Below are 25,688 nucleotides of genomic sequence, written 5' to 3' on the forward strand. Positions count from 1 at the left end.
TTTTATTGCCAGATTCCTCCGTCGTCATCCAGTGTCTGTACCTTAACAACTGCATCTGTGCTGGCAAGAGGTAAGCATAAGCAGCTCCTTGGCCAGGAAGGCGGGTGGCGGCTGACGGATTCCCGTGCAGCTCGCTGAGAACCAGATTGGGAGGGTCGTGAGAGACTTTCGTCTCAGGCCTTTGCAACGAGTGGAGATGGAAGGGGTGAGGCTGGGCCGGGCGGAGCGTTGGGCCCTCGGTAGCCATGGCGACGGGAGCGCGCGGTTAAGCAAACGGGCAGCATGTATGACCGGGCTCCCCGCTCCTTGTCCTTGACTGTCGGCGGCACCGACGCCCATCTGGGCCCGGGCTCCTATGCGTTGCCTTCAAAGACCAATCGGCTCCGAGGTGAGGGGGGAGGAAAGGAGAAGGGTGACGGGGACGTCCTCCAGCTCTTGACAACCTCACCCTAAACTTTGGTCTATCTGCTAGTGGGACCATTGGACTTGGTGTGGAGAGGAGAGTGGAGCCCCCGGCTGGAGTGGGTGGGAACTGTAGTCCAAAACATCTGGGAGGCACCAGGTTGGTGAAGGCTGCTGTAAGGGTTTGTGTGAACAGTTTTGGAAGGCAGGTTCACTCAGCCGGACTCAAATCCGTATTGAGCAGGATGGACCTTGCTCTATGTTACTCTTTATCCTGGCATTCTACGCCTGACATGTACATTTTTAGGACCCACCCTGTTTTCTGTGATGCTGTTTAGGCTGTTTGTAACTGTTTTAATTATGTGATTTAAAATTGTTGTCACCTCCCTGGGATCTCTGGGTGAAGCGTAGGTATCGGGATGGGCTAATTATATACTTAATGCCCGTTGCTATGTACTACATTTGCTGCTATTTTGTCACTGTTGATTATTTATATTTATTGTATTTACTGTATTTACTGTATTATTGTATTTTATTGAATTTAATATGTACGCCGCCTAGAGTGGCTTCGGCCAGATAGGCGGCCTAAAAATTAAATTATTATTATTATTATTATTAATAAATTCTAATACTAATACTTAGATGCAATAAGGATTACAGTCTTGCAGGCCAATCCTATATGAATACATTTACTGAAATTCTGAGTTCAGTAGGGCTTATTCGCAAGGAAGCATGCACAAGAGTGCCGCGTTTAAAAGTCATTTTAATCTCAATCTACATTTTATTCATTGCTTGGCTTTGAACTAGTTTTTCCTGTTCATTTTAAGGTAGGGGTGGGGAAACTGTGACACTTGATGTAGCTGGATTCCTGCTCCCATCTTCTCTGACCATTGGCCATGCTGGCTGAAACTGATGGGAGCTAGAGTCCAGCAAGATCTGGAGAGTCATAGGTTGCCTGTCCCAGTTTTAAGGGACATAAGTTTCTTACAAGTGTATGATTTTATATGTTGTATTTGATTTTAGAATTATACACCACCCTGTGAGGGCATTTATGCACTGAAAGGTGCTTTAGAAACCTTTAAAGATTAAATTGGCAGGGCCCGATAAACTGCATCCTAGAGTATTGAAGGAACTGGCTGAAGAACTCTCAGAAACGCTGCCTATTATCTTTGCAAAATCATGGAGGACTGGTAAAGTGCCGGATAACTGGAGGAGAGCTAATGTTGTCCCTATCTTCAAAAAAGGCAAAAAGGAGGAACCGGAAAACTACAGACCAGTCAGCTTAACATCAATCCCTGGAAAATCTCTGGAGCAGATTATAAAGCAGTCAATTTGTAAGCACCTTGAAAACAATGCAGTGATTACTAGGAGCCAACATGGATTTATTTATTGTATTTATTTATTTTATTTATTAAATTTATATACCGCCCGACTAGCAATAGCTCTCTGGGCGGTGAACATAAAATAGCATAAAAATACAATGAATAACAAAATAATACTAAAATACAATCATCAATCCAATACAATAAACATTTTTAAAAGTAAATCAGTGTAATTTAAAATGCTTCAGAGAATAGGAAGGTTTTGACCTGGCGAACAAATCCTGCCAAACTAATCTTATCTCATTTTTTGATCGACTAACCTCCCTTGTAGACTGTGGGAATGCTGTGGACATAATATACCTCAACTTCAGCAAAGCTTTTGACAAAGTGCCCCATGATATTCTGATTAGCAAGCTAGCTAAATGTGGGCTGGATGGAACAACTATCAGGTGGATCCACAGTTGGCTCCAGAATCGTACTCAAAGAGTGCATATCAATGATTCCTTCTCAAACTGGGCAGAAGTAACAAGTAGGATACCACAGGGCTTGGTCCTGGGCCCAGTGCTCTTCAACATTTTTATTAACGACTTGGATGAGGTGGTACAGAGCATGCTTATCAAATTTGCAGATATACATAATTGGGGGGCATAGCTAATACTGTGGAAGATAGAAACAAAATGCAAAGGGACCTTGATAGGCTGGAGCATTGGGCTGAAAACAACAGAATGAAATTCAACAGGGATAAATGCAAAGTTCTACACTTGGGAAAAAGAAACCAAATGCACAGTTATAAGATGGGGGATACTTGGCTCAGCAATACATGTGAGAAGGATCTTGGAATTGTTGTTGATCACTAGCTGAATATGAGCCAACAGTGTGATGTGGCTGCAAAAAAGGCAAATGCTATATTAGGCTGCATTAACAGAAGTATAGTTTCCAAATCGCGTGAAGTATTAGTTCCCGTCTATTCAGCACTGGTTAGGCCTCATCTTGAATACTGCATCCAGTTCTGGTCTCTGCACTTCAAGAAGGATGCAGACAAATTAGAATAGGTTCAGAGGAGGGCAACAAGGATGATCCGAGGACTGGAAACAAAGCCCTATGAGGAGAGACTGAAAGAACTGGACATGTTTAGCCTGGAGAAGAGAAGACTGAGGGGAGATATGATAGCACTCTTCAAGTACATGAAAGGTTGTCACATAGAGGAGGCCTGGGATCTTTTCTCGATCGTCCCAGAGTGCAGGACACGGAATAATGGGCTCAAGTTGCAGGAAGCCAGATTTCAATTGGACATCAGGAAAAACTTCCTACCTGTTAGAGCGGTATGACAATGGAACCAATTACCTAGAGAGGTAGTGGGCTCTCCAACACTGGAGGCATTCAAGAGGCAGGTGGACGGCCATCTGTCGGGAATGCTTTGATTTGGATTCCTGCATTGAGCAGGGGGTTGGACTTGATGGCCTTATATGCTCCTTCCAACTCTACTATTCTATGATTCTATGAAATTAAAATATTTATTTATTTGTTTATTTGATTTATATCCTGACATTTCTCCCAGTAGGAGCCCAAGGCGGCAAACACAAGCACTAAAAACACTTTAAAACATCATAAAAACGGACTTTAAAATATATTAAAACACAACAACCATTAAAAACATATTAAAACAAAACATGTTTAAAAACATTTTTAAAAAGCTTTAAAAACATTAAAAAAGCAGGTTTAAAAATATATTAAAAAGCAATTCCAACACAGATGCAGACTGGGATAAGGTTTCTACCTAAAAGGCTTTTTGAAAGGGGAAGGTCTTCAGAAGGCGCTTAAAAGGTAACAGAGATGGTGCCTGTCCAATATTTAAGGGGAGGGAATTCCAAAGACTTGGTGCCACTACACTAAGGGTCCATTTCCGAGGTTGTGCAGAACGGACCTCCTGATAAGATGGTATCTGCAGGAGGCGCTCATCTGCAGAGCACAGTGATCTACTGGATATATAAGGGATAAGACAGTCTTTCAGGTATCCTGATCGCAAGCTGTATAGGGCTTTGTACACCAGAACTAGAACCTTGAACTTAGGCCGGTAGCTAATAGGCAGCTAGTGCTATTTTTTTCCGCAGTGGAGTGACATGTTGGCGATAACCTGCTCCAATGAGCAGTCTCGCTGCCATATTTTGCACCAGCTGCAGCTTCTGTACCAGCCTCAAGGCTAGTGCCACATGGAGCGCATTAGAATAATCCAACTTGAAGGTTACCAGTGCATGGATAAACGGGTCAGGCTATCCAGGTCCAGAAATGGCTGCAGCTGTCTTACCATACAAAGCTGGTGAAAGGGACTCCTAGCCATGGAGGTCATCTTGGCCTCTAGCGACAAAGATGGATCCAGGAGCACCCCTGCAGACCTGCTCTTTCAGAGTATGACCCCATCCAAAGCAGGCAACTAAACAATTATCTGAACTCAGGATCCACCAACCCACAGTATCTCCATCTTGCTAAGATTGAGTCAGTTTACTGGCTCTCAACCAGCCCACCACAGAGTGTAGGCACTGGTCCAGGGCTTGCACGGGTTCTCCCGATTCAGATGTTACAGAGAAACAGAGCTGGGTATCATCAGCATGCTGCTGACACCTTACCCCAAATCTGATGAGCATTCCCAAGGGCTTCATATAGATGTTAAACAGCATGGGAGACAAGACGGTACCTTGTGGCACCCCACAGCACAACTGCCAGGAGGCTGAAATACAGTCGCCCAATGCTGTTATCTGAAAACCACCTTGGATCGACGCAATGCTATTCTCTGTAAAACAGTGCCTCCAATACCCATCTCACCAAGTTGGCCGAGGAGGATACCATGGTCAGTGGTATTAAAAGACTGGAATGGGTCAAGATAATCTGTTTCGTCCAAGAGTACTTGCAATTGCTGCACCACAACCCTCTCAATCACCTGTCCTAAGAAGGGGGTATTTGCAACTGGGTGGTAGTTGTCGTAAACCATTGGGTCCTGGGTGGACTTTTTCAGGAGTGGTTGAATCACCATCTCTTTCAGGGCAGCTGGAACCACTCCCTCCCACAACGATGTGTTGACCACACCCTAGATCCAGTCGGTCAACCCCCCCCCTTGGCAAACTTTAATAAGCCAAGAAGCATCAAATGAAACCTTTCTCAAGAAGTTGCACTGGTCACCTCATTGGGGACTACACTAGCTGTGGATGAGGCATCAAGATTGCTATGGAGGCGAGCAACTTTACCCTCAAAGTGCCTTGCAAACAATTCATAGTGGATCTCCGAAGGGTCTAAAACTACATTTCCTGGAGTTGATAAATAATGAATAATTAAATAAGATAAATAATGACGTTTCTATGGTGCTGATATGATGGGGACAGATTTTGAGGTGCAAGAAGTTTTTACATAGATTTGTTCCCCACTTCTGAAGAGCTATTAATTATTTTTCACACTTACTGCTAAGTAAGCGTGTTTAGGATTACACCCTTTAACTTGGTTCCTGTGCATATTTGCTCAAAAGTATGTTCCTGGACTTTACAAGGGAGGAGGAGATGGGAAGAGGGTACAGTGGCTTTAAAAATAATACCAGAACATCCATACAGGACTGGGCTGTTAATATTGCAGGCAGGTGAAAGTACCTTAAGACTTGGTGCATTGTACCACAAAGGATGGCTTTGGATACACTTTCAGGAAGTGCTGAAGGGGGAGATGGCCGACTCTTACATTAATATAGATGTGCATTTTCCACATTCAAGGGAAATCCAGAACTTTGTTTCAGAAATGGCACTGGTGCCACATCACACCCAAGTTTATTCAGAATTGAATCGCTTGAGCTAAACTGAAATTATTCCCAGGTTTTACAGTGTAAACTTGCAGTTGTGCAGCTTGATCCTGTGAATGGTTGACTTCAGTGGGGCTTACATTCCAGTATTATTTCTTTCTTTATTTGTTTGATTTATATCCTGCCCTTCTCCCAGTAGGAGCCCAGGACAGCAAAGTAAGTGTGCATAGGTTTGCAGTTTTACACTGTAGTTGCACACTCATAGAACATGGTGGGGAACATTTCTAAGTAAACCTAGGATGGGCTGAATGTCTTCAGGCCAAATCTTTAGAAATGCTCTGATATAGACAAACAGCAAAGACTATTTTGAAGATTGATTCCATGGTTTGATCAAAGAAATAATACACCTTCCAATACGTGTAAGAAATAGTTTGCAGTATCTGAAAATAAATATTTGAATTCAGTTGAATCCTCTGAAAATACCCCAGCCCAAGTTTAGCTGCTTAATATGGTCTATTTACGACTTCTTCTGTTTCCTGGGCACAATTATTTGGGAGTAATGAGTCCTATTGAACTTATGTTTAGGGTTGGACTGTTAGTTTATTATGTAAACAGAGACTATCTTGATTTTCTTCAAGCCTGATTCAGAAGCCTGCTAAGCTATAGTTTAACACAGTGCTCGCTTATTTTTTCATGAACCCTCAAGGCTTTTCATAATCTTTAGTGGGTACAAAATAGATGTAACTTCTGTGGCATTCTTTTGTAGTTTGAAAGGTGTGAAACTTGTGCTCAAATGGCACACTGCTAAGGTGAAAAATGTTCTAAAAAGGGAGAAATAAATTCCCAGAATGGGTTTAAATCATCCAAAGTTTAAGAGGGTCTGTTGCACAGGCCACAGCTAGTGCCTTGTTATATGTGCCTTAAGTTCAAAAGAGGTTCTGACGTGCTACTATAAGACAAATTAATATATAACAAGGACAAATACAGCTAAGCCTTAAACATTATTTGATCCACTGCTTCTCAGGTTTTCCTGTCATAACTTAATTTGCTCAGTCTAGCAGCATGGGGATATGAAAAATAATATCCACAAGAATTCTTTTTAAACCGCTCGGATGCCGGTTGTGTTGAAATAGGGTATATAAAAATCCAGCTTCTCTGCTGTTATTATTGGAGCTTAAGAATTCTGCTCTTGTACAACTTCTGGCTTTATAGAAGAAAGTAGTGATGTAGCTCAAAATAAGAATAAAAGAAAAGTCAGCAGCTGCAGTTTATTACAGAACTGTTGGTTCGGTACATTATGAATCAAACAGCTTCAGGCATTTTGTGCATGGGTACGTGACTAGAAAAGAAGCTCTAATTTGAAAGAGAACTTGTGTGCTTGGCAGGCAACTGGGCGTTAGATATCCAATTTAAACATAGTGTGTTCGTTGCATTTCTTTTCCCACCCTAGGTTAAGTTTTATGGCTTTGTTGTTTAGTTAGAAAAAGATTTCTATACTCAATTCATTCTCAGTGTGAGATAATGACCAAAGATTTGAGTCTTCAATGCTTGACACAGTTATTTATTTATTTAATTAAGCTTATATACCGCCCGACTAGCAACAGCTCTCTGGGCGGTGAACATTAAAAATACAATAAAAATAACACAAAACTGTACATAAAACTGTACAGTCTAAAATCAAAATATAATAATTTAGAATTAACAGGAATTAAAATGCCTCAGAGAAGAGAAAGGTTTTAACCTGGCGCCGAAAAGATGATAGTGTCGGCGCCAGGCGCACCTCCTCGGGGAGACCATTCCATAGTTCGGGGGCCACCACTGAGAAGGCCCTAGATCTTGTCACCACTCTCCAGGCTTCCCTATGAGTCGGAACCCGGAGGAGGGCCTTCGTAGTAGACCGTAGTGTACGGGCCGGTTCATATCGGGAGAGGCGTTCCGACAGATATCGTGGTCCCGCGCCGTATAAGGCTTTATAGGTAAGTACCAACACTTTGAATCTGGCCCGGAAGCATATTGGAAGCCAGTGCAAACGGGCTAGCACAGGTGTTATATGCTCAGACCGCTTAGTTCTTGTTAGCAGTCTGGCCGCTGCATTTTGCACTAGCTGTAGCTTCCGAATCGTCTTCAAAGGTAGCCCTACGTAAAGCGCATTGCAGTAGTCCAGACGCGAGGTTACCATAGCATGTACCACTGATGAGAGGTCCTCCTTACTCAGATAGGGACGTAGCTGGGCTACCAACCGAAGTTGGTAGAACGCATTCCGGGCCACCGAGGCTACATGAGCCTCAAGTGTGAGGGAAGAGTCTAAGATGACTCCCAGACTACGCACCTGTTCCTTTAGGGGGAGTGTAACCCCATCCAGGACAGGGTATATATCCACCATCCGAACAGACAAACCATCCACCAACAGCATCTCAGTCTTGTCAGGATTGAGTCTCAGTTTGTTAGTTCTCATCCAGTCCATTGTCGCGGCCAGGCAACGGTTCAGCACGTCAACTGCCTCACCTGAAGAAGATGTAAAGGAGAAGTAGAGCTGCGTGTCATCAGCATACTGATGACAACGCACTCCAAAACTCCTGATGACCGCCCCCAGCGGCTTCATATAAATGTTAAAAAGCATGGGAGACAGAACCGAACCCTGTGGGACCCCACATTGGAGAACCCACGGTGTCGAGCAATGTTCCCCAAGCACTATCTTCTGGAGACGACCCGCTAAGTAGGAGCGGAACCACTGCCAAGCAGTGCCTCCAACTCCCAATTCCGCAAGCCTCTCCAGAAGGATACCATGGTCGATGGTATCAAAAGCCGCTGAGAGATCAAGGAGAATCAACAGAGTTACACTCCCTCTGTCTCTCTCCCGACATAGGTCATCAAACAGGGCGACCAAGGCAGTCTCAGTGCCAAAACCAGGCCTGAACCCCGATTGAAATGGATCTAGATAATCGGTTTCATCCAATAGCGCCTGGAGCTGGTCAGCAACCACACGTTCCAGGATCTTGCCCAGGAACGGAACATTGGCTACTGGTCTGTAGCTGCTGACATCCTCTGGGTCCAAGGAAGGTTTTTTCAGGAGTGGTCTCACTGCCGCCTCTTTCAGACAGCCAGGGACCACTCCCTCTCGTAAAGAGGCATTAATCACTTCCTTGGCCCAGCCAACTGTTCCTTCCTTGCTAGTTTTAATTAGCCAAGAGGGGCAAGGATCCAGTACCGAAGTGGTCGCACGAACCTGTCCAAGCACCTTGTCCACGTCCTCGAACTGAACCAACTGAAACTCATCCAACAAAACATGACAAGACTGTGCTCCGGACACCTCAGTAGGATTAACTGCTATTAAATAGGAGTCTAAGTCCCGGCGAATGCATGAGATCTTATGCTGGAAGTGTTCAGCAAATTTATTACATCGAGCTACCGATGTATCTGCCGTATCTTGTAGGCCTGGATGAAGTAGGCCACGAACCACTTTAAAAAGCTCCCGTGGGCGTGAGAGAGATGACTGAATAGTGGCGGCGAAATGTTGTTTTTTTGCCGCCCTCACCGCTCCTACATAGAGCTTAGTAGAAGCACGAACCAGCTCATAATTGCATTCGTCAGGAGTTCGTCTCCATCTCCGCTCAAGCCGCCTCCTGTCTTGTTTCATCGCTCTCAGCTCCGGAGTATACCAAGGAGCTGTATGAGCTCTACATAGGAGAGGGCGCGCAGGAGCGAGCGTGTCAACAGCCCGGGTCATCTCTGTATTCCACAGATCGACCAGGGCTTCGACAGGAGCGCCAGTCTTATCAGCCGGAAAAACCCCCAGAGCCTTTTGAAAACCTTCAGAATTCATTAGTCTCCGGGGGCGGACCAATTTAATAGGTCCCCCACCCTTGCAGAGGGAAAAGGCTACTGAAAGTCTAAACTTCAGCAAGCAATGATCTGTCCATGACAACGGGAGAGATGTAAAACTCCCCACATCCAGATCACTATTCCCATGTCCAGTAGCAAAGACCAGGTCAAGAGTATGCCCCGATGTATGTGTTGGGCCACTAACATATTGAGACAGCCCCATGGTTGTCATGGCGGCCATGAAGTCCTGAGCTGCCCCAGACAAAGTAGCCTCAGCATGAATGTTGAGATCTCCCAGTACTAATAGTCTGGGGGATCTCAACAGTATCTCCGAGACCACTTCCGTCAGCTCAGTTAGGGAAGCCATTGGGCAGCAAGGTGGGCGGTACACCAAAAGGATTCCCAGTCTGTCCCTCTGGCCCAGCACAAGGTGCAAACACTCCAGACCAGTGATTGCATGGACATTGTGTTTGGTGAGTGAGATGGAACTCTTATAGACCACAGCAACCCCACCTCCCCGACCCTCAGATCTACCATGATGCTGAACCAGATACCCCGGTGGGCAGAGCTGGGAGAGACTAACTCCTCCCTGTTCGCCCACCCAGGTCTCGGTTATACATGCCAGATCGGCCACCTCGTCCACAATCAAATCATGGACAAGGGAGGTTTTATTATGTACCGATCTGGCATTAAAAAGCAGCAACTGGAGATCTGAGAGTTGGCTGATAGGACAACCAACAACCCTGCAGGTATGAGAAGGACCAGAACGCGGCACAGCCACTACATGTCTGGGCCGCGTTCTCCTTACCTGGCACGTCCCTCTCATATCACCATACCTCCCTCTGCCCGTCACTACGGCAATTGGGGCCCCCTCAGGTCTCCCCTCTTGATGATAAAATCTCTTCCCGAGGCACATGATAAACTATAAATACAAAAAACTCATATACATAAAAATACACATTCACTCATGTATAACATGAGTTATACACTCATATAACACCCATTCATCCACTTCAAACCCACACAGAAGACACAGTCCCGTATTCTGTGCGCCCAAACGCCAGCTCTAAGACCGTTCTTCTTCCCACGTAAAACGCCACCTGGGGTCTGGTCCTGCAAGGTGCCCACGTGCAGAGCAGGAGCCCAAGAAGGAGAGAGCAGAGATGTTGGCCAAGTAGCAGCAGCAAAGCAGGCAGATGGCTCTCCCTCCCTGGGCGGTGATGGTCCTCTTCCCTTGCAGGCACTGGATCTCCCAAGCCCCCTCAGCCAGCCGGCTTATATATCCCCTCCAAAGAAGGGACAGGTGGAACAGTATCAGGCACAGCTGGCTGAGTACCTGGGGCCTGGTCCTGCAAGGTGCCCACGTGCAGAGCAGGAGCCCAAGAAGGAGAGAGCAGAGATGTTGGCCAAGCAGCAGCAAAGCAGGCAGATGGCTCTCCCTCCCTGGGCGGTGATGGTCCTCTTCCCTTGCAGGCACTGGATCTTTTATCCTTTACCCATTTGTGACATTTGTATTTTCTTTGAACCAGATCAGAATGGCAAGCTTTTAAACCCACTGTATCCCAGCTGTGCACAAATGGAAAAGTAAACACCACCTTATGATCCTATATGTTGTATCACATATTTTTATTTAGTAGATTTCTAACACAATTAGAGAAATTGGATACTAATAATGGTATTAATCAGAACAATACCATTCCAGTGGCGCCCACCCCAGCTCTCACCCATTCTTTTTAGCTATTAATTCAGAAAACAGGTGTGGGGAAACTATCACTGGTCTTTGATAATGAAAGGGTAGAAGGAAGATCCTATCATGCAGTGTGCAAAGATTTTCTTTAATCATCATGTACCTTTATCAATACATATACTGTACTTCAAGAACATGTCCTTTGGTGCATATTGTTAGAAAACACTGTTTGTGTGGTAAATTCCTATCTGAAGTCTTTGAGGCAGATTTGGTGCATGGTTGAAAAACTCTTTAAAAAGTATCAATTTATTCCAAGCATTTGAGATGAAGAACAATTTAAGATATCATTAATATCTCTATCAGCTTAACTGAGATCCTGGAAAGCAAGCCAAACATTTCCAAAAGATGATTAGGGAGTTTCCATGGGATTTTTTTGATTTCCAAATTGTGCTGTTGGAATCTAATGTAAAGATGGGGCTATGCAGAGGATACTGTAGCCATCCTTGGTTGATTATCAGAACAATTAAATAAATGCTCTAGTTAGTTACAAGAGGGTTTTTTTTAATGGACTGCACTAACTCTTATGTTGGCAGCATGTATTACCTTCTTCACTGGCATTGTTATATGCTGTGGAACATGCTAACTGTACAGTAGGGCCCCGCTTTCCGGCGTTCCACTTTCTGGTGTTCTGCTGATGCGGCGGCTTTCAATGAGGGGAAATTCCCCGTTTTAAAGCCGATTTTGCGGTTTTTTTGGCATTTTTTGGCATTTCCACATCATTTTTGCGTGACGCGACCCATTATAGTCAATGGGTTCCGCTTTATGGCGATTTCCGCTTTACGGTGGGGGCCTGGTTCCTAACCCACCGTATAAGCAAGGCCCTACTGTATGCCATAGTTTAGAAAGTGCAGAAGGCCTCAATAGTTAGTGAATCATAATGTATAGATGCTGATGTTTTTTAATTGTTCTTATTGTAAGAATACAGTTCAGAGAGCCTGCTAGAAATTAAAGGAGTTTTTTTTCATGTCACCCCTGTTGAAAATCTAAGCAGTTATAGTATTGAATTGTGTTAAATTTTAATCTCCTTAGAACATGCTTATTTATTTACATGTGTGACATGTGCAACATTAAATATTGCTATTAAAATGCTTGTCAGTTCAAATGTGGCTTGTCATATGGCATGAGGAGAAGGAGGGCTGTTATTTGAGAACAAAGTAAAAACTCTGTTGGATGCATACAATTGGCTGAGCAGCCATTGCTTGGATCTGCCCTCAGCTCCTTTGGGAGAAAGAGTGGGATACTCATTTAATCAACCAATCAGTCAATATTATTCACACACGCATACAGGTACACACACAGTAAGTAAAGTGAGTTGTATTATATTTATTTACATATTTTAAAAAATGAGATCTCATAGCTTTTCATGAATGAATAATGAGCTGAAGCAAAATTCTTACACATTCATGATTTCCCCTCCCTGCTTCTTGCAGATGGCTATGCTCCGTTTCTTTCTTTGGCAAGTCGTGGCCTTGGAAGTATTTCTCAGAATGCTGAGGATGATGTTCCAGGGCCGGGATACTATGAGATTGAGAGAACACAGGTAAAATTATACTGGGTGAATAAACCTATTATGAAATATGCCATTTGCAACTTCATCCTAGAAACAGTTACAGCATAATCCAAAGCCAAGATCCACCAGGATGAGTGAGTTTGGATTTGGCAGATCTTCGGCTTTCTTGGGTAAGTTGGAACTCCACTGGGACCACGCCGGCATAAGTCTCTCACCGTGGCTCAGCTGGAAATATGCCAGTGTAGAGGGATTCAGCTGGTGGAACAAACCGGTGAGTTTACCAGATTAAGGGGTGTGGTATGGGTAGGGCAAGGAGAGACTTGCACCTGTTCCAGACCCCTTTCAGCTCAGTCATATGAGTAACGCAGCAGAACTTAGCTGGCAAAAAGGGTGCTGTAAGTGAAATTTCTTCTAAATGGAGCTTGGAAGAAGGGTAACGGGCAGACCAATCCTAAGTATAGGAAGCTAGCATTCCTATTCCAAACTCTGCAAGAGTCACGCTACTGAGGCTGAGCTGGCCTGAGTCTGCCAGAGGCAATACAAGCCTTTTAAACAGAGTTTGATTTACACCTTTTTTGCCAGCTGGGTTATGTGACTGAGCTGAAAGAGGTTTGAAATAGGTATCTCTTCTTGCCCTGTTACTCCCCCCCTCCTCTTTTTTTGGACTGGCTGAGCCAGCATAGCTCCAGCTGAGCTGGGCTGATGAGTATTTCATTGTCTGAGCAAGGATGAGGGAGGTATGCTGGTATAGCCATAGTTGAGTCCTGGCTCAGCCAGGAGAGTCCAAGATCTGCCTATTCCAAACTCGTTCATCCTAGTAGATCTTGGGTTTGGATCACACTGTTACTCTGGCTTTCTGTAGTTATGATTGCACTGTTAGTGAATCTCCTGTATTGTCAATAAGAAATTTATTTGGACACAATCCTAACCCTGCTGCTGATTGCTGGGGGTGGGTGGGGATTCTTAGGATTTTATGGAGATGCCCCTTAGTAAGTAAAGATGCCCCTCAGTAGGTAAAGAGGAGCACCACTGCTGGAGGTTGTGCCCTAGTGGGTGGAAAGCTACCACCAAAGGTAAGCACAAAGCCCCAAAATGAGTGTCGTGAGCCATGCAGGGAGGGGGCAGATAGACAAGGGCGAAACAGAGGATGAGGACTTGGACTGGGAACCTGGGGAGGGGGCAGACAATGGGATGGACTCACAGGGTGCCCCAGCCCTCATCTTTGACAGCTCAGCCCCCTCAGCTCCTGACCCCCCACTGTGGAAGCACCACCTGGCACGTCTGACACTCACTAACTGAACATACCTCCACTGCTGACAAAGATTCAACCTTGCATGTCAGATGTTTCCCAGCCGAGCGCTGCCCAGCTTCCCATGCCCAAACTGACAGCTAGCAGCCTCCCTCTGTTGGAGGGGGCAGCGGAGATCAAACCACCTTTGCCCCGCGGTTGGAGGTGCTTGAGGTGGGAAGTTCAACAGACTGTGGTGAGGCGGAGTCTTCATTTGTGTGCGCGATCCAAGCCTACTTAAGGGGACTCATGGGGGGAACCCAGTTGCTGAGTCAAAGTCTTAGAGTTGTGAGGTCATGCTTAGTCAGAGTTAGAGCAGTGCAAAGTTCCTAGAAAGAGTAGTTAGGTTAATGAGGTGAACTGCTTTGGATGTATCTATTACTTTAATAAAAAGAGAAAAAGCCACAGTGAAGTCTGAGCCTGATTTCCTCAACTTCGGGCAGGACAATGGGGCATTTCATGGGGAGGATGCTGGCAGCTTGGCTTCTCTGGATCCAAAGGACAATTGATCACCCAAGGGGCCCAATCCTTAGACCCCTCAGCTATGCCTGCATAGGAAAATGGTACAAAGAATGACCCCCACCTTTTGCCCTGGTTGGTGTGAAATGGCAGGACTGGGGATGAAATGGTGGATCTACCATTCCATTCCTCACCTTAATATTTTTCTTAAATATGGAATAATGTGTAAAAGGGGCTCTTGTATGCCAGAGCATAATACTGCTGGAAGGTTACTAGATATTTAAAAATATTTAATATCTTATTTTTCTGCATGATATGAAATGCTTCTCAAATTATTCTACTTTTTTTGTCTAGTTTTTGGCATGTGGTTTTTACTGTTGTGTGGACTAGATTGGCATTCTTTATATGCTCTGCTAATAGTGTAGGTTTAAAAGCGGAGCGCAAGCAAATTTGATGAATAACTGATGAAATGCAGATTTTGGAATATTGGATATATTATAGCGAAGATGGGAGAAATAAAGGAACCATTTGAGTTTGTCTTTCTCTGCAGATATAGCAGAATAAAAGTTGAAATGCAAATGAATGCAATAGAAATAAGTAATTAGTTTCTTCAATAGATATGTTTAGTTGATATTTTTGATGATTAAATTTAAAAAGTTCCAATATTATGTGAAAATATCATGAAATTAAATATTTTCAGGATGTGGCCACTCTATATTCACATTGGTGAAAGCAAAGTCCACATATTTTATTTCATATCTTCCCAATAGCTGGGCATAAACTCTCATGAATTCTGTAACACGTTGAGAAGCACAAGACCAATTGTGTTGTCAATGAAACTCACCCTTTGGTTTCTTCATTGTTATAATCACTTGCCATCCTCCCCGCCCGTGCCTTGGGGAAATGAAACTAAACTGAATTAGTTTTCAGAATATCATACTGAAGATATGCTCATTCCTTATGTGAATGGGAGGATTAATCATTCTCGTGCTGGTCAAATACTTTGTATACATGGGTCTGGGAAGTTGGATGACATTATAAGAGATGCCACTGAAGTTCTCGGAGCTCAGGCCTGGAAACAAGCTTTGGGGGATTGGTAATGCTCGCCTCAAAAGAGAGGTGAGTATTTGAAGCCCCAGAAGCTTCTCGAGATCATATTATTAAAATCCAAGCTAGAGGAGAGTTCCAGGCTTTGAATCAACCCCCCCTCCCCTCCAGCAAGCAATGGAGTTGTTTCTTTATTGATTTGCTAGGGGGCTGCTTTGAAGATTTGTCCTCACTCAGGAAAACCGGGGGTGGGGACCAAAACCCCACCCTTCACAGGTGTAAAACAGCTTAACCTTACAGTACCTTGGTGTAAGACAGTCCCCTGTAGGAGTGTTCTTTTGGCCCTCACCCCCAGTTTTCTTGGAGGCAGCTCTTGAAAATGGACCCCTAGCAAAGTAATGGAGAGACGTCTGGGGGATGCTTTTGAAAAAAACTGGGGGTGAGAGGCTTAAAACTTATACTTAGAGGACATTTTGTGGCGGGTGGCCTTTTGCATCTCCCATTTTCTTAGGCACAGATATAAAGAGTAGTCCACAAGGAGAGAAATGTAAGGGGTTGTTTTTTAGAGCCTCAGACAGGATCACAAAATGAACTGAGTTATTTCCAGCTGTTTTGGAAATAACTAAGTTCATTTCCGAGTCTGTACAAGATGAGCAGGGACAAGCTTGCTCATCTCTAGATATAATACAAATGGCAATGCAAAAGGGAGCAAATAATCAGGCGAGACAAATATTTTTTGCTGTTATTCTCCAGTTCTTTGCTAACTGACATCTTTTACAATAGGTGTGTATTATTCTTCTTGTAGGCAATAACATATATATTATACTTAGGGTGGCAAAATTTGCCCTGGCTGCAAAGAACATATGAAACTAGTATATTAAAGATTATAGTGTGATTTGTGCTTTTGATAATCTTACTTGATATCAAATATTTTTACTATAAGCAACATCTTGAGGTTAAATATACATTTCTTATAAAGTTTGAGTAGTGTTATTTGTTTTTATACTGTATGGGAATATTGGAGTTATTGTGGTAATATTTGCTTTGTATATCCAGGATGCTTTAATTTTTATATTTTTTGGATTGCTATGGCTATAAGCAATAAAGCTCTTATGTATCAAAGCTAACAATATTTTCTTCTGAGCTGGTAGACTTAAAATTCTCAGTTTAAATCATCTCACTGTGGTGGCTGTTCAAATGGGAAAATTAGAATGCCTATAAATCACAGTAGCTGGGTTGAGTGGCTCAGGTTAGGCAATACTTTTAATTCAACTATCACGATACAACATTGTAATCAAACTTTCAACCTCCACAGCTTTACAGCATATAATTATTTTAATACACAAGATAAAACGGGAGCAGGAAGGTATGTTGTTTATTGTTTGTGTTTCATCTAACATTTGAAACAGCTGCCAAATATTACGTCGTATTTGTGAAATATGTGTGAGTAAAGCAGTTAGAGTAACCTGTAAACAAGGTTAAAAATAAGTAATAGAGAAGATTAATTTTGATGTAGGATAGTTATTTGTAGTTACAGTATATACTAAGCTTTCTGCTGGAAAAAAGAAAGTAATATAGTTACTATCAGTGTTCTAGTTAGGTTTTGATTTTTTTTAAAAAAAAAACATGGTAAGGTTGAAATGGTTACTTTAGGGCTTTTTTGAATCGTGTTATATTGTTAAAACAAACAGATTCACTGTGGTAGTTGTTATTCACTAACCTTAACTTATATTTGCAAGCAAAGAACTTCTAGCATCCAATAGTGTGGACAAAGCAGATTTGAATTTGGCTGCCCTTTTTCAGTTTAAAGGATGAGGCTTGTCTATATATTTAGTTTTTGACAGGCTAGAAATGCACTGCCTTCAAGTCGATCCCGACTCATGGCTACCCTATGAATAGGGTTTTCATGGTAAGCGGTATTCAGAGGGGGTTTACCATTGCCTCCCTCTGAGGCTAGTTCTCCCCAGCTGGCTAGGGCCTACTAAGCTTGCCACAGCTGCACAAGCCAGCCCCTTCCTTGTCTGCAACTGCCAGCTGGAGGGCAATTGGGCTCCTTGGGACTAAGCAGTTTGCCCACGGCTGCACAGGTGGTAGGGCACATAATCCCTGAGCCACTCTTTGTGGGAGTGATCTTTTAGCTGGCCCTTGACACCCAGGAGGCATGAGCGGGGATTTGAACTTGCAGACTCTGGACTCCCAGCCAGGCTCTCCTCAGGCTAGAAGAGGCAATCTGAAAGGTGTAGAAAAAGTTTTTTATTTGGTGTGAGATGGATATCCTATTGCATCTTTCCCAATATTAGTTTTTACTGGTCTGCTCAAAATGTCTAGTAGGTTGCATACAAGGATGGCATTTGCCTGGGCTCTGAATTATCTGGAAAACTGAACACTTTTTTATTTTAAACATTTCTATCCTCTTTGAATAGAAGCTTTTCTTTCTAAAGAAATTCCAAATAGCCAAGAATCATGTAATTAAAACCAGGATCAATTGAAAGCAATAGCAAAACACAGACAATCACAACAATAACCACAAACATTAATAAAAGTCAATGCCCCGAGCAACAGAAGTACCAACCAAAATTAGTCAACAATCATTTAACAGCTGAAGGTGAGCAATATTCAAAAGCAATTGGAATAAAAAGCAGCAGCTACCTACCACTCAAAGCTTCCCAGAATCACTAAGCTTTCACCCAGTAGAAAACGCCAATATTGATGTGACTAATCAAAATCTAGCTTCCAAAGTGCCATAATGGAAGACATCTTGTCTCTTGTAGCTGCCCACTGAATATTGCCAGCATAAAAACACAGATTAGGACTGGGCCTCAGATGCTGAACAGAGTACATAGGAGGCCACATTTGTGATAATAAGGTACCTATGCCCTAGGATGTTAATAGGGCTTTTGAAGGTAAGAACTAGCACCTTGAACTGGACCTGAAGATGAATAGGTAACCACTGAAGATGACATAGTCAATGTTGTATAATCTAGTCTCCAAATGTTCCATTCCATCAACCTTGGCAGTGGCACTTCAGACTAGCAGAAGTTTCAGCATAGCAGCCCCTTGTAGAGTATATTACAATAGTTCAATTTGAAATTTACCAGAGCTTGACTAATTGTGCCCAAGTCAGGAAAGGATGCAATTGGCATACCAGCTTAAGTTGGTGTAAGGCTCTCCTAGACACTGGTGACACTTGAACATCCAAAAGCAGCACTGGATGAAGAAGCACCCCTAAGTGAAGCTATATTTTGAATGGGAGTAGAACCCTGTCCAAAGCAGTTTGCATACCTAATCTTCAATCAGTTTCTCCCTTGACAAACAATACTTCTCTTTTATCTGGTTTAAGTGTGATCACCCACAACCAGTCCCTTATTGCCTACTGACAATTATTCAAGCATCCTTTTATCTGCCTTTCTTCTTTTTATGCTGCTGCTTCCTTCCTGTCCATTAGCTACTGTTGCAGCTGGTGTGGTGGCTGGGGAAGAAGACAGGCCCAACAATTTGGGACAGCTATAATGCCAGGCAGGGAGTATTGGGAGCAGTAATCACACATGGGGGGAGAGCAAAAAAATGGTGGTCATGACAGGAAGGAACTTACATTAGTAGAAAGGGGTTCCCTTCGGTCAGGTCTCCTTGGAGCACCCTTGATACCTTCCTTCCATTTGCTTCTTCTCTCCATGTTGTTGTTGTTATGCGCCTTCAAGTCGATTACGACTTATGGAGACCCTATGAATCAGCGACCTCCAGTAGCATCTGTCTTGAACCACCCTGTTCAGATCTTGTAAGTTCAGGTCTGTGGCTTCCTTTATGGAATCAAGCCATCTCTTGTTTGGTCTTCCTCTTTTTCTACTCCCTTTTGGTTTTCACAGCATTATTGTCTTTTCTAGTGAATCGGGTCTTCTCATTATGTGTCCAAAGTGTGACAATCTCAGTTTCATCATTTTAGCTTCTAGTGATAGTTCTGGTTTAATTTGTTCTAACACCCAATTATTTGTCTTTTTCGCAGTCCATGGTATCTGCAAAGCTCTCCTCCAGCACCACATTTCAAATGAGTTGATCTTTCTCTTATCCGCTTTTTTCACTGTCCAACTTTCACATCCATACACAGAGATCGGGAATACCATGATCTGAATGATCCTGACTTTAGTGTTCAGTGATACATCTTTGCATTTGAGGACCTTTTCTAGTTCTCTCATAGTTGCCCTCCCCAGTCCTAGCCTTCTGCTGATTTCTTGCCTATTGTCTCCATTCTGGTTAATGACTGTACCAAGGTATTGATAATCCTTGACAAGTTCAATGTCCTCATTGTCAACTTTAAAGCTATATAAATCTTCTGTTGTCATTACTTTAGTCTTTTTGATGTTCTAGTCTCCTGATGGCATTGCTCTCAGCTTCTTCTACACTCTCAAACCCCCTCACCACGTTAAGGTGTGCATCCTAGAGGGGGCTCCTCTCCATACTTGACCCTTAATTGAGCTTTAGGGAACATAGCCAACAGAGATCCTGCCAGGCCTTAGAAACCCTGGAGCTGGGCTTGCAAGGAGGAGTAATGCTTCTGTCCATTATCTCTGCACAGGGTTCTACCTAGTAGGACATGGGATGGCTCTTAAGGTGGGGCCCTGGCTGAGGGCCCCGCTGCCCACTGGGGCTCCTGAAGGTCCCCTCATTATGGTGGGAGAGTAGTGCTCAGATCGCAGGGAGGGAGCTGCCCACCCACTCACTGGCCCACCTGCTTGCTCTCCCCCCAGCCTCCCGCCTTGCTTGCCCTCCCCCCACTCACCCACCATCCCAAGGGCACCTCGTTATGGTGGGGGAGTAGCACTCGCCTTCTGCGGCAGGCTGCCACGGATCGCAGGGAGGGAGCTGCCCACCCCCTCGTCAGCCCACCCCCTTGCCAGCCCACCTACGCCTGCTGGCTTGCCTGCCGGCCCGAGAGCCCCTCTTTATGGTGGGGGAGTAGTGCTCCCTTTTCGTGGCAGGCTCCCTGCCATCGATCACAGGGAGGGAGCTGCCGCTACCCACCCACTCGTCGGCCCGCCCACCCACTTGCTCGCTCACTCACCCTCCACCCCTGCTGGCTCCCTCGCTTGTCCTCCCCCCAGCTTGCTCGCTCGCTCGACCTCTCACCTGACCTCCTGCTCCTCCGCCTGCCTGGTAGGTAGGTAGATGGGGTGTGTGTGCATGTGCCAGGGCCCAGGGCAGGCTGGTGCCCAAGGGCCCCGGCTGGCCTAGGGCTGGCCCTGAGTAGGACTGTGATGCTAATTTGAGAATCTACTCCTTTCTTGGTGTCTCGTTAAAGGTCCTTTTGCTATCTGTTGTAGCATCTCTATGAAGTATCAATTCTCCGAATCCTCCTCTGGCCTTCCCTGTGGTCCTGCTACTGCCAGCTCCACCCTCTTAAACTGCACCAGTAGTATCCTGCTTCTGCTTGGCTCATCCTTATAAAGTACTTTGCAGATCCATCTTATCTGTGAGTTACTCAGTGCAGTTCTCCCCCTGCACCCATATAGTGAGCCTGATGCAGACTTATACTTGGGCATGTAACTGAATTTGTGTTTTGATGTTTTTGTAACCATGTTTCTATAACTGCAAGACCTCAGTCACATATTTTGGTGGTCTGAATGAAAAGTTAAATCACCCAGGAACAATAGAGGACCAGATATTTGCACATACATGATTTAAATTCACTTTGGGGCCAAAAATACCATTTACACTGGGGTGATCATCAGAATCATGAGATTATGGCAGCATGCATGTTTGTGAATAGTGGTTTATTAAATTTCTTCCTCTTGGTAGCATGAGTGATGTAATTTGCTTTGGTGTGATTACACAAGGGAAAAATGGCAGGTTGGTGCTGTTACAATTGCTAGACATTTATAGTTGTGATCTCAAAGCTGAGTCAATAGGTTTGATACTGGAATGTCGTTAGTGCTTGGTTGTGAGTTATGGCAAGATCTGATTTTTTTTTAATTCCGAAAATCAAGCTGCAAAAAGAAACATTAGAGGTATTGGCTCATTTCACCAATACTGTTTAAGAAGAAAAGCATGAAAATAACTGCTATGCTATGTGTTTTGCATGAAGAAACACATTTATTGTTGAAAAAGAAAAACAAATCCTCGTGAAATGTTGATAGTCCTTTGAGGTTTTAGTTCCAGTTTACTAAAAAGCAATGAAATCCTTTCATCTTTTCCACACCGTTTATAGCAAATGTGAACAATATCTGAAGTTTTATTTTCATTAATTATTGAGTAAATTGGTTGAGGGCAAGGTAGTTAATAGCCTAAAGCCTTAAATTGATTGATGGCACTAGAGCTGTTCATAGTTGCATAGTTCAAACATCTGCAATAACCGACGTGTCATAATTTTGGAAAGTTTTCAACTTTCCCCAAGGAAATATAAGATGGAGGTAAGACTTTAAGTTCTGCTTCATACAACATGATGTTCCCTCACCTTTAGTCCAGGGCTAAAATAGCAATGGGAACAGACACTAGGAATCACTTGTCTCTGTGCAGCCTTTATTATTTGGGTGGTTGCATTCCAGCTGCTGTGGTAGTGGAGCTGTCCCTGCTTTCTTGTGTGTATGTTGAGAGTTAGAATGGAAGGATCTGTCAATTTCAGTTCTCTCAGTTTCTCATTTTGCAGTCTTAAATGCAGTTGATTTCTGCAGCAATTTGCAATTTTTTAAAAATTCCCATGAAAATTCTTTAGCATTTTAGTGTGAATTTCTCTTAATAAACACATTTTTTGTCTGCAGTTTTTACTAATGTACACATTTTTGCAAGCAATTTCTCCTAATATAATGCATCTTTATGTTATTTTAAGCAGTATATTCATTGCTATTCACATTTCCTCCTAATATATGGGTTCCCAAACTGTGGTCCACAGACACCAGTGGTCAGCAAGCTTCATTCAGTTGGTCTGGACGTGTCTGTGAATTTGTGGTTGAAGATAGGACATGGCATGCCCATCACGTTAAATATTCATATTTATTTTTAATTGTATTTTATTGCTTCTTATATTGTATTTTATTGTATTGCAGTTTGAATTCTATGCAATACAATAAAATACAATCTATAAGCAACAAAAGAAGCAATAAAATACGATTGAAAATCATACAGCGTCTAGCACAGCACTTTGCAATTGCTACAACAGCAGTCTGCCAAGACTCTTAACAGTATTCAAGTGGTCCATGGGGAAAAAAGTTTGGGAACCGCTGCCCTAATATATGCATTTTTGTAAACACTGTTTGGTTGGAGAACTTCATAAAATTTGGGTGAATTACGAAGAATGACTGTGTTTTAGTTGTCATATTGTTTTAGGAAGCGCAAATTTGATAAATTTGGCTTTAAATGCAAAGTGATTCGAATTTCTGCATCTGTCTTCACAGTGGAAGATATAGGGCAGATCCCTGAACCTGAACTAACATTTGCAGGAAGGGATTCTGAGGAACTGAGACAAATAGTGGTAACGAGAGTGGAAGTTCTAAGCTTAATGGACAATATAAAAACTGAGAAATCACCGGGCCCGGATGGCATCCACCCGAGAGTTCTCAAAGAACTCAAATGTGAAATTGCTGATCTGCTAACTAAAATATGTAACTTGTCCCTTGGGTCCTCCTCCGTGCCTGAGGACTGGAAAGTGGCAAATGTAATGCCAATCTTCAAAAAGTGATCCAGAGGGGATCCCGGAAATTACAGGCCAGTTAGCTTAACTTCTGTCCCTGGAAAACTGGTAGAAAGTATTATTAAAGCTAGATTAACTAAGCACATAGAAGAACAAGCCTTGCTGAAGCAGAGCCAGCATGGCTTCTGCAAGGGAAAGTCCTGTCTCAGTAACCTATTAGAATTCTTTGAGAGTGTCAACAAGCATATAGATAGAGGTGATCCAGTGGACATAGTATACTTAGACTTTCAAAAAGCGTTTGACAAGGTACCTCACCAAAGGCTTCTGAGGAAGCTTAGCAGTCATGGAATAAGAGGAGAGGTCCTCTTGTGAATAAGGAATTGGTTAAGAAGCAGAAAGCAGAGAGTAGGAATAAACGGACAGTTCTCCCAATGGAGGGCTGTAGAAAGTGGAGTCCCTCAAGGATCGGTATTGGGACCTGTACTTTTCAACTTGTTCATTAATGACCTAGAATTAGGAGTGAGCAGTGAAGTGGCCAAGTTTGCTGACGACACTAAATTGTTCAGGGTTGTTAAAACAAAAAGGGATTGCGAAGAGCTCCAAAAAGACCTCTCCAAACTGAGTGAATGGGCGGAAAAATGGCAAATGCAATTCAATATAAACAAGTGTAAAATTATGCATATTGGAGCAAAAAATCTGAATTTCACATATACGCTCATGGGGTCTGAACTGGCGGTGACCGACCAGGAGAGAGACCTCGGGGTTGTAGTGGACAGCACGATGAAAATGTCGACCCAGTGTGCAGCAGCTGTGAAAAAGGCAAATTCCATGCTAGCGATAATTAGGAAAGGTATTGAAAATAAAACAGCCGATATCATAATGCCGTTGTATAAATCTATGGTGCGGCCGCATTTGGAATACTGTGTACAGTTCTGGTCGCCTCATCTCAAAAAGGATATTATAGAGTTGGAAAAGGTTCAGAAGAGGGCAACCAGAATGATCAAGGGGATGGAGCGACTCCCTTACGAGGAAAGGTTGCAGCATTTGGGGCTTTTTAGTTTAGAGAAAAGGCGGGTCAGAGGAGACATGATAGAAGTGTATAAAATTATGCATGGCATTGAGAAAGTGGATAGAGAAAAGTTCTTCTCCCTCTCTCATAATACTAGAACTCGTGGACATTCAAAGAAGCTGAATGTTGGAAGATTCAGGACAGACAAAAGGAAGTACTTCTTTACTCAGCGCATAGTTAAACTATGGAATTTGCTCCCACAAGATGCAGTAATGGCCACCAGCTTGGATGGCTTTAAAAGAAGATTAGACAAATTCATGGAGGACAGGGCTATCAATGGCTACTAGCCATGATGGCTGTGCTGTGCCACCCTAGTCAGAGGCAGCATGCTTCTGAAAACCAGTTGCCGGAAGCCTCAGGAGGGGAGAGTGTTCTTGCACTCGGGTCCTGCTTGCGGGCTTTCCCCAGGCACCTGGTTGGCCACTTTGAGAACAGGATGCTGGACTAGATGGGCCACTGGCCTGATCCAGTAGGCTCTTCTTATGTTCTTATGTTCTGCCCCATCCCTAATTGAGAGAGGGGGGTTCAACCCAGAAGCTACATTATCCTTCCAGGTGATGGTTTGTTTGGCAGGAGGAAGAGAGGATATATCTGAATGGTAATGCTCTAATTTATCTCTTGATCAAAGTTATTATGTGTATGTACAATACCACTGGGATGTTCTATAGCTCAGTGATAAAAACACATGCTTTGTGTGAAAGTTTTTTTAAATAATGTTTTAACCCTTTAAAATGTTTTTAAAGCTTTTTTAAAAAAATGTTTTTAACGTTTTGTTTTAATGTATTTTAAGGTCTGTTTTTATGATGTTTTAAAGTGTTTTTAGCGCTTCTCTTTGCTGCCCTGGGCTCCTGCTGGGATGAAGGGTGGGATATAAATCAAATAATAATTAAATAAAGTTCAGTTTTATACCTCAAATGCTGGAGAGTCACTGCCAGCTGGAAAAAAATATGCTGGGATAGATGGAACAACTATTTAGCATGGTGTAAGGCAGTTCCATATCTCCATAATGGGTATTTTGGGGGTTTTCTGTTGTTTAAAAAACTAATTATAAGATATATATAATTACAAGATATTTCAATGCTGTCCCATAACCAGATCCTTACCTAAGGTAATCTTATCCTTACCTTCAAAACCTTCCATTGCCATTCCCCACCCAACATATCTCCACTCTTGTATCCTGACATAACCCTGCCTGTGACCTTCGCTCATCCAGTTTCACCACCCTCATCTCTCCTAAGGTCTCCTGCTCCCTGATATGATCGTGAAGGTGGTTTTCCCAAGGTGAGGCTCATCCATTGCACTCTGCGTGTGCTGACCCCTGTGATTTCCCCAAACTCGACTGCATAATTTGTGGCTTCTCCCTCACTGCCCCTTATGCATGAATGTTCTGCCTCCCAGAACACCTGTGTGATTCCTCCTTTTTTTTTTTTAAACTTCTTTTAGATTACTCCTCAACCCCCCCTTTTCTATGAAGCCTTTGACACAATCCTTTTTTCTCCATCCATTACTTTCTTCTTATTCTATTGCCTTGCTTGTATTATCTTCTAGCTTGTGAGCCTCTTGGCTGGAGACCTATCTTCTTATTTTTTTGTAATATGCTATGCAGTCCACTGTTGTGGATTGGGCCCT

The 25,688-nt window shown here is 43.3% G+C and overlaps 1 protein-coding gene across 1 annotated transcript in view; it reads left to right on the forward strand.

The window, feature by feature from the left end:
* The first annotated feature begins 282 nt into the window (after window positions 1-282).
* The window catches only part of STPG2 (sperm tail PG-rich repeat containing 2), a 453,691-nt gene continuing 428,285 nt past the window's right edge, over window positions 283-25,688 (forward strand). The window contains exons 1-2 of the mRNA XM_061582947.1: window positions 283-388; window positions 12,499-12,608. Coding sequence (XP_061438931.1) covers window positions 283-388; window positions 12,499-12,608 — 216 coding nt within the window. The remainder of the gene's footprint in view (window positions 389-12,498; window positions 12,609-25,688) is intronic.

The sequence above is a fragment of the Rhineura floridana genome, chromosome 9 (genome assembly GCF_030035675.1).
Source record: "Rhineura floridana isolate rRhiFlo1 chromosome 9, rRhiFlo1.hap2, whole genome shotgun sequence".
NCBI classification, from domain to species: domain Eukaryota; kingdom Metazoa; phylum Chordata; class Lepidosauria; order Squamata; family Rhineuridae; genus Rhineura; species Rhineura floridana.